The 9,371-nt window shown below is 43.3% G+C and overlaps 1 protein-coding gene across 1 annotated transcript; it reads left to right on the top strand.

Annotated features, from left to right (window-relative positions):
* Nucleotides 1-1,900: 1,900 nt before the first annotated feature.
* klhl11 (kelch-like family member 11) lies at nucleotides 1,901-7,224 on the top strand. The gene is made up of 2 exons (XM_086139912.1): nucleotides 1,901-3,636; nucleotides 5,212-7,224. Exons 1-2 carry the CDS (start codon nucleotides 3,092-3,094, stop codon nucleotides 6,794-6,796), a joined length of 2,130 nt encoding a protein of 709 aa, XP_085996038.1. The 5' UTR covers nucleotides 1,901-3,091; the 3' UTR covers nucleotides 6,797-7,224.
* The last annotated feature ends 2,147 nt before the right edge of the window (nucleotides 7,225-9,371 follow it).

Raw genomic sequence — 9,371 nt, 5'->3', positions numbered from 1 at the left:
TCCCAAAGCAAATACTGCATCTGTAGTACTCTCTCTAGGCCTGAAGCCATACTGCGGTTCACAAATGCTGACTTCTGCTCTCAGTCCACTACTCTTTCCCATAACTTTAGTGTATGGCTCGTCAACTTTATCCCTCTATAGTTGCCGCAATTCATTCCCCTTAATCTTAAAAATGAGCAAATTCACACTTCGTCTCCATTCTTCAGGCATCTTCTCAGTCTCTTAGATCCTGTTGAATAATCTATTTAGAAACTCTACCGCTCCCTCTCCTAGACACGTCCACACCTCCACAGGTATTTCATCTGGACCCACTGCATTTCCACTCTTCATTCTCTTCGATGCCTTCCCAACCTCACTTTTACTAATCTCTGCTACTTTGTGGTCTACAATAATCACGTCTTCTAGCCTTGCCTCTCTCATTTTCTGCATTCATCAGCTCATCTGCATTCATCAAGTACTCTTTCCATCTTCCCATCACTCTTCAAGCATCTGTCAAAACATTTCCGTCTCTATCCTTAATCTTTATCCTTAATCACCTGGACCTATTGTACATCCTTTCCATCTTTATTTCTCTGTTTCGCTAACCTGTATAGATCATTCTCACCCTCCTTACTGTCCAACTGAGTATACAAGTCATTGTACACCCCTCTTTTTGCCTTTGCTACCTCCATCTTTACCTTACACTCTATCTCCTGTCCTTCTGTCTGTTCTCTTTAGTCCTCTCAGTGTCCCACTTCTTTGCTAACTGCTTTCTCTGTATATAGTCCTGCACTTCCTCATTCCACCATCAAGTCTCCGTATCTACTTTCCTTCAAGACAACACACCAAGTACTCTCATACCCTGATCACATTAGCTGTAGTTGTCCAGTCATCTGGAAGCTCTCCCTGACCACCAAGAGCCTTTCTCAACTCCTCTGAGAAAACCATGCAACACTCCTCCCTTTTCAGATTCCACCACTCTGTCCTCTGCTCTGCCTTTGTCCCCTTGATCTTCCTTGTCACCAGAGTCATCCTACAAACCACCATCCTATGCTGTCTGGCTACACTCTCACCTACAACTACTTTGCAGTCACTGACCTCTTTCAGGTTACTTTGTCTATACAAGATGTCATCTACTTGCGTGCTCCTACCTCCGCTTTTATAAGTTATCCTATGTTCCCATTTTTTTTCTGGAAAAAGTGTTCACTGCAGCCATTTCCACCCCTTTTGCAAAATCTACCACCATCTCTCCCTCTGCATTCTGATCCTGTATACCAAATCTGCCCATAACTTCTTCATCACCTCTATTGCTTTCACCAACATGCCCACTGAAGTCTGCACCAATTGCCACTCTCTCATCTCTGGGGATATTCTGGATCACTTCATCTAACTCATTTCAGAACTTCTCAAATTCACCTCCCACCTGTGGGGCATGGCCACTAACAACATTAAGCATCACACCTTCAATTTCCAGTTTCAGACTCATAAGTCTATCTGATCCTCTTTTCACCTCTAGAACATTCCTAACAAAATCCTCTTTCAAGATAACTCCCACTCAGTTTCTCTTGTCAGTACCATGGTAATACAACTTAAAGCCTGCTCCCAAGCTTCTAGCCTTACTACCTTTCCACCTGGTCTGGACACACAGTATATCCACTTTCCTTCTCTTCATCATGTCGACCAACTCTCAACCTTTTCCTGTTATAGTCCCAAAATTCAAACTCCCTACTCTCAGTCCCAGACTCTACTTCTCTCTTTGCTTACGAACACTCCTTCCTTCTCTCCTTTGACTTCTAAGCATCCGGTGACAGTGGCAAGAAAAAAGTGCTTTTTTTCCCCAGACAGAAACCTTGGACAGCTGCCCAATGTTGGGGCCCTTAGTCTTAACCAATGAGAGAAAGACAGAATCAAGCAAGAGTGTGTATTGAAACGGTGTTGCGAAGGTTGGGAAGGACCAGCACAAATTCACATGGATCAGTGACTACCACGACTAGTCGGGCTAGTACTTGGAATGGTGCGATCATATCCAATATTCGTAACAGATATAGAGGTGAACACCTGGCAAGGCAGCAGCAGTAGATCAGACCTCCATCATGCAGACCGCGTGAAGTCATAGGCCCATGGACTCGGCCAAAGGTATGAGGTTACTGTGATGCAATGATGATTGGAGGTGATCGCCGATGGGGTAGAATGTATGGCTTATATTTCATTGTATGATTAAACCAGTGAGCGGGTTATCTACCGATGATTCATAGTATTAGATATTACTGCCCTCAAAAAGTTTCTCCCTGTCAGTGTGCTCAGTAATAGATCCTTGAAATAATCATCGGTGATCAATAATACAGAAATAGCCTGTCGCTAAAAGTCTTCTTGCCCCCAGTCATGATTGACTTTCTGCCTTTTAGATATTCTGAGTCAAGTGTCAAGCATCACTGAGGGTTGAAGTCAGAGATGAGCCAAAGAGCAGCACCCACTCCCCTCCTCCAAATCTGAAAGAGAAAATGGCAATGTCAAAGAGCCACATACACTGGAAATGGATTCTTGTATCAACTTCTAAAGTGACAAGTGTTTGAATGTTCATATTGTCTGAAAATCAAGCTATTGGATGACTTTGTTTTTTTTTCTTCACAGAAACCTGAAGTAATGAATGAAAGTGTTAAGAAGACAAGGTAAGTCTCCCCGTTTGAACACCTGGTCAAGTATACAGTGGAAAAAAATCGAAAAAATCTGTAATTTTTGGAAAATGGTCTACCTAACAATGACGGGGGAAAAAATAATCTACGAGCGCAAATGGTTTTAAGGTCAACTAAGCACATGTTGTCAGGTGAGATAGTGACAGGTGAGTTGACCGTCCTCGGCGAACCTGTTCCTTCCGGCGCATGCGCAGCAACTGACTGGCAAACTTGGATTCAGTCGGCGCTCCGTGTCTCCGCTGAACTCCGAGCTCAACGCCGATCCGCCCGTTTCGGCTTTTCGGCCAGCGGGTCAGGCGTTTTGCTCGGATCCCGGATCCCGTCGACCCCTCGCGGCGGTCATCTTTACACCTCGGTGACGGAAGTCGGCTCTCCGGTGATACGGCCGAGTCTCGGTAGCTTTTTCACGCTGCGCATGCATGTCACTTTTTCAATGTTTCTTCAAACCTACGTGGGTCACGTATGTTTTGGACCTTTTCCCAAAGATCGTATCGAAAGCCCTGCGGAAGCTACGCCGGGAACTAGCCAACCGCCATATGGCTGCGGTCGTAGGCGGCCCGCCGGAGGACTGCGGCCCCGGTGGCACGCAAACAGGTGACGGAGAACCGGTGGAGGCCGCGGAGTTCAGCTGCCCGGGGTTCTGCTCGGAGCTCTCCCGGCGACAGAACCTGCAGAGGAAGGACGGGCTTTTCTGCGACGCGACGCTGGTCTTCACCTTCGCCGGGAGAGAAACTCAAACACTGGCCGCCCACCGCTCCGTCTTATCGGCGGCGTCCGAATACTTTAGCCTGCGGCTGGGCGGCCGGATGTCGGAGTCTCAGGCCGGCAGAGTGGAGCTGGCGGACTGGAGCCCGGATCCCGTCCCGGAGCCGGACACGGTGGAGAGAGTGCTTCAGTTCATGTATACCGGCGATATCAGGGTGACCGCCGCCAATGTGTGTGGAGTTCTGCAACTTGCTGACAGGTCGGACATTTATTCTTATTTTTTGGTCTGTTTTTTTAATGACGCATTTAATTCTACACAAAATAAGAAACGTAACGCGGAAGTATCGGTGGTTTTGCGGTGTGTCGTCACGAAAGGCGTGGAAACATACACACGAACACACATACGCACACACACACACACACACACACACACACGCATGCACCTGTTGCATTGCCTCACCAGTTCCGTTCTTGCTTATCTTTGCCCCCAAAATACGTCAGCAAATAGAGCACAAATAATGGCTGAATAAGAAAGTGTATTGCTCAGATTTTTACTTCCCCATTTCTCACATATTGCACTTCCAATACCGTCTTTTAACGAGATTTTTTAGTGAAGACATTTGGACTAATTGGAAAATAGAAGTTATCTTATTTTTCTGTGCTATACATTCTTTATTGAAAAAATAAAAATGATTGTAACTCGGTTTCTGTCTAGGGTCAGTGTACTGACGGAAGGGTATTGTTTTTATGTTTTATCACACTAATCTTGCAAAATCACATTTTATTTTTATGTTGAAAACAGCATTATAGGCGCTATATTTAAATATTGGTCAACTGTCAAATACAACTTTTCTCTGTAGAGCGTGGAGTTTGTATGTTCTTCCCGTGTCTGCACAGCTTTCCTTTGGCTCTTCCCACAGTCCAAAAACATGCAGGAGGTGAATTGGAATAAATTGGACAAAATGCCCAGATGTGTGAATGAGAGAGTGAATGGTTGTTTCTCTAGATGTGGTACCTCACCCCTCATCCAGTGACTGCTGGGGATAGGCTCCAGCATCCCTGCGACCCTGAAATGCAAGATTAGCGGTAGATGATTGATATTTGTACATAATTTAATTAAAAATCCTCCAGGGTCGTAGCTGTGTCACAGATTCAAGGGTGCCTATATCAAACTTAAACTAAACAAACTAAACCAAGGATCCAAATAGATCACCTTTGTCGTCATCTGAATGTACATGTACAATTCATTTGGATAACAGATACTTGTGGGAATTATTTTCTTTGATCTGCAATCTACAGAATATTTTACAGCATGAAATATTAATGTTTAACTAAAAGACTGTGTCAGGAGCAGCAGCAGTTCAACGGCTCACCATCACAACCAGGAGGGAGGAAGGCCTCGTGTCCAGTGCCATTCTTGCAATAGCTCTTTCCATGGAACATGTATACACACCAGTTTAATATTTATCATGCCAATCCTAAAACTTTATTCCCTCTTTCCATTTGGATCTTCATTTTTTAGAAGAATGTGGGCTTGATTTCCTGTTTTACACACATACACATACGTATATGTATTAGCATGTCACAGTAATGTATTAATGTTTCATTATGGTGTGTTTGAATGTGGACATACCTGCTCAGTATGGAGTTGAGACAAAACTGCAAAATAAATGTGAGTTAGCTTGTTAGCAAACTAACTTGGGTATTTTTCAGTCAATCATTGAATGAATGATTGATAGTAATATCAAAATGTATAGAGAGCCCTTTTTTTCAGCCACTTTAAAATTCCACAATATTTGTAGAATTTTAATATTTGTACATTTTAATGCTTCAGGTTTCAGCTGTCAAAGCTCAAGATCTTCTGTGGAGAATATCTGTTGAAGAAATTGAGCCTGGCCAGCTGTGTCACCATGCATCGCCTTGCCCACCAGTACCAACTGGACCAGCTGGCTCAGGGGGCTGCGGAGATGGTTCGGAGAAACTTCAACAAAGTCATCAATCACGATGAATTCTACACGTTGCCTTTTCACCTGGTCCAGAGCTGGCTGTCGGACTCCAAAATCACTGTGGATTCTGAGCAGGAGCTGTTTGAAGCCATTGTGAAGTGGGTGCACCAAAACGAAGATGAACATGAAAAGCACTTTGAGGAGCTGTTCAAGCTGTTGAAGCTGCAGCAAATTGCACCTTCTTATCTGATTCGTGTTGTGAGACAGGAGGCCTTAGTGGCCAGCAGTGCTGCTTGCTTGCAGCTGGTATCAGAAGCCCTTGAAATTCATGCTATTTTTCTCGAGCGCCCCAAGTCAGCTGATCTTGAGCTCAGTGCCTCTTACAAGGCAGCCATACAGCCGCGTTATGGCCAAAACATGGATGTCATCCTGGTAGTGGGAGGTGTCTCAGAAGGCGGGGACTATTTGAGCGAGTGTGTGGGTTACTTTGTCGCCGAGGACCGATGGATTAACCTGCCACACATTCACAACCACCTTGATGGACATGCCATTGCAATTTCTGATAGCCATGTTTATGTAGCTGGGTCTATGGAGCCAAGCTTTGCGAGAGCTGTGGAGCGTTATGACCCTAACCTCAACGCCTGGCAGCAGTTGAGTGTTATGTCCAGCCGCAAGCACTCCTTTGGTCTCATATGTGTCGGTGACAAACTTTACACCATTGGGGGTCATGGCAACTTCAGCCCAGGATTCAAAGATGTCATGGTCTATGAGCCCGAGCAGGACAAATGGCTGAGTCTTGATCCGGCACCGAAGATATTGCGAGATGTGAAAATGGTGAGCGTGGATAACCGCTTCTTGTACATGATGGCGCAGACCCCTGTTGAATGGGAATATGAGGATATATTGAGCACTGTGATCGTTTGCTATGACACAGAGACCCACACGTGGAAAGAAGTGGACTCCTTACCTCTCTTAGATAATTATTGTATTTTCCAAATGGCCATGGCATCCACCAACTTCTACCACACAGCTTCCTGTTGTCCCAAGAGCTACAAGGTCAAAGCTGTGGAGGCTCAGCAGAAATTGGGCTCAAAAGTCTCCGAAGACATCCTTGATAGCCTCCCTCCAGAAGTCTCCAGCATGGAGGGTGCTGCTATTTGCCACATGGAGGATGATATCTTCATCATTGGCGGGTGGAAGAACACCAAGAGTATGGAAAAGCGGTATCGCAAGGAGGCCTATCGTTACTGTTCTGAGAGCAAGCGCTGGATGCTGCTGCCACCGATGCCTCAGCCACGCTGTCGAGCCGCAGCCTGCCATGTTCGCATCCCGTACCAATATCTTCGCGGCTGTCAGCACTACCCCGTGCCTCCCAGCCTGGTGCAGCAGCAAGAGAACATGCAGGTGATGCAGCAGCTCCATCGGCAGACTCGTTCTCTGCGCAGACAGATGCAGTCCCAGGTCCACTGCTGAGCTCTGAAGCTGCCTGCTTGAATATGACCTCTTATTCCATATTGGATATGAATGAACCCAAAACATTTGCCTTGTGTTTTGGGGTCAGCTTGGCTCGGGATTAGACCAGTTGTCCTTGAAACCAAACATTCTTGCTTCAATTCCAATGCTCCTCCCAGCCTGAGCAAGACACCGAACCCTAAATTGCTCCCCTGGTGCCACTAAGTGGCTGCCAACTGCTCACGGATAATCCATGATGGCTTTAATGCAGAGAGGAATTTCCCACAAGGGATTAATTATGTAGAGTAAAATAAATAATTAAAAAAATAAATAAAATCTGCATAAGTTTGGCGCAGGCTCGTTGCAAGGAAGCATTTCAAGGCAGCCTTGTTCACCTGTACAATGACAGATGTAAAAAAAACAAAACAAAGTAACCCCAAAACAGTCTATCTTGTGCCTTATCTTTGTCCAGCAAGTATGATACCATTACATGATATTTTGATTATCGTAAATGTAGATTTGCATTTTATAAATGTGCTGTATTAAGTGTTGAGACTTTAATGCTGACAAGTGACTGTCGTCTGAAGCCATTGTGACGTAATTTGGAAGAGAGACGTAGCTGTAAAAGTTACAAGCTTAATTTTTTTTCCAATCATGCTAAGTGAATGTTGTTTGCAACTTGTGAAGTTGACAATCGTATGTCTTGACTTTTTATGGAAACATTCAATTTTGGCATGTCCATTTTGGAAGATGTTGGATTTAGTTTGCTATCAGCACAATATATACTGCTGTAAATTAAACTACGTGTATTAGATAAACTCTTTCCTGGCAAAGAATTTGGTCGTCTGGTGTTAAAGGTAATATTCCATGAAATGTTTCTCTTTGCCAGCTGGCTATTTGACTGAAATGTAAATGTTAACAGTCAAATCTTAGACACCCGACGCACAAATGTTTACAAAAAAAAGTCATACACTGATACATAATGTTGGTAAAAGCGCCTTTAAAATCATCTTATTGTTGTTATAAGTCGGGTTTAGTCAAATCGAATCTGTCTTGGGTTTTGTTGTTTTTTTTGCGTCTTTAAATAAGAACAATGAAGTTAGAAGAAAGCAGAAAATGTGATTTCCTGGAACTATCTCTTTTGGCTGATTTGTTTTTCTGTGTTTTTGGATGATTAATATAGAAGCTGGCAGGAAATACAGGACGTGTTGTACCGAAAGGGTCCATTATGTTAAGGTGTTATACTGTACAGCCCAAAGTTTCTGCGTTGGTTAAACACTCATAAGCCGATATGTTCATGTGCATAGCTTTGCCAACATTCCTATTTTAACCATTGCTATTGTGTTACTATCATTTGAAAATAATGTTCTGTGCACTGGTTTATTGTGTAATTTTAGTTACTGAGATTGTTTTTCCGCTCATGTTGTCAGCCATATTCATTTACTGTAATTGGTCTATTTTTTTTTTTTTTTTTTTTTTTTACAGCTGTCCATTTCTAAGATTATTCCTTGGATTCCGAAAGCCTTCGCTTTGATGACACCCAGTGTTGCTGCATTTTTTAAATAGATGCAAGGTGTATATTTGCAAATAAATAGTAGGAATCCACTGGTGTTTGTGTACAGTAATATATTTTGATTAATTTATTATTTGGATTTTTATATAATCTCATTGATGAGTGGGTGGTACAAATTTAACATTTAAAAAACATCCAGAAACGGGAAGGAAATTTGCAGTTAATACCTATAGCCAAATGCAAACAGCACATTTATGTTTCTGTGTATTCATTTACAGCACGTGTGTCAAACTCAAGGCCCGCGGGCCAAATGTGGCCATTTCATGTGGCCCGCGAGAATATCTTAAAAGGTACGATTGTCTTAAAGTCAAACGCAAACGCATGCAAGTCAAATGCAAACGCAAGTCAAACGCAAGTCAAACTCATGCATTGACCATAAACTACATTTCCCACAATTCTTGCTGATCACGTTACCTGCAAAGTGACGGCATCCCACCATGAGATTGCAGTGCATCCACATCATTGCGATTTTCAACACGTGGAAGTGAGAAATACCTGCGATGAATGATCCCTAAATGTCCAGGAAGAGAAAAGTTGATGCAGATGGAAGGCTGTTTCAAGAAAGATGGGACGGGGACTACATGTTTGTGCTTCTAGGAGAAAAACTGCTATGTCTTTTGTATTCTGAGGCGGCGTCGGTTGTCAAAGAGTACAATCTATGTCGGCATTTTGACACCAAACACAGAGCTAAGTGTGCCAAAGTTAGCCTTCCAGAAAAACAACAAATTGAGCAAGAATCAAAGCCCACTATGAGTAATAAATTCAGAGTTATTTAATACGAAGGAGTAGTTACATTTATTTTACATTACATTTGGTTCCATTTAGTTCCATTTATACATATTATTTCATTTAGATCGATTTAATTTATACATTTATACTATATATGTTCCATTTATACCAGGGGTCTCAGACTTGCGGCCCGCGGGCCAATTGTGGCCCTCGGAACAATATTTGGTGGACCCCGGCCTGAAATCAAATCTTTGTGTTAGTGCGGCCCCGTTTTATAAAGTGGGTTTCAAAAAA

The sequence above is a fragment of the Fistularia commersonii genome, chromosome 32 (assembly GCF_037954325.1).
Source record: "Fistularia commersonii isolate RoL2024-O1a breed Wild chromosome 32, RoL_Fcom_v1.0, whole genome shotgun sequence".
NCBI lineage: Eukaryota > Metazoa > Chordata > Actinopteri > Syngnathiformes > Fistulariidae > Fistularia > Fistularia commersonii.
The sequence above is the reverse complement of the archived record's forward strand: the minus strand, read 5'-3'. Positions and strand labels throughout refer to the sequence as shown.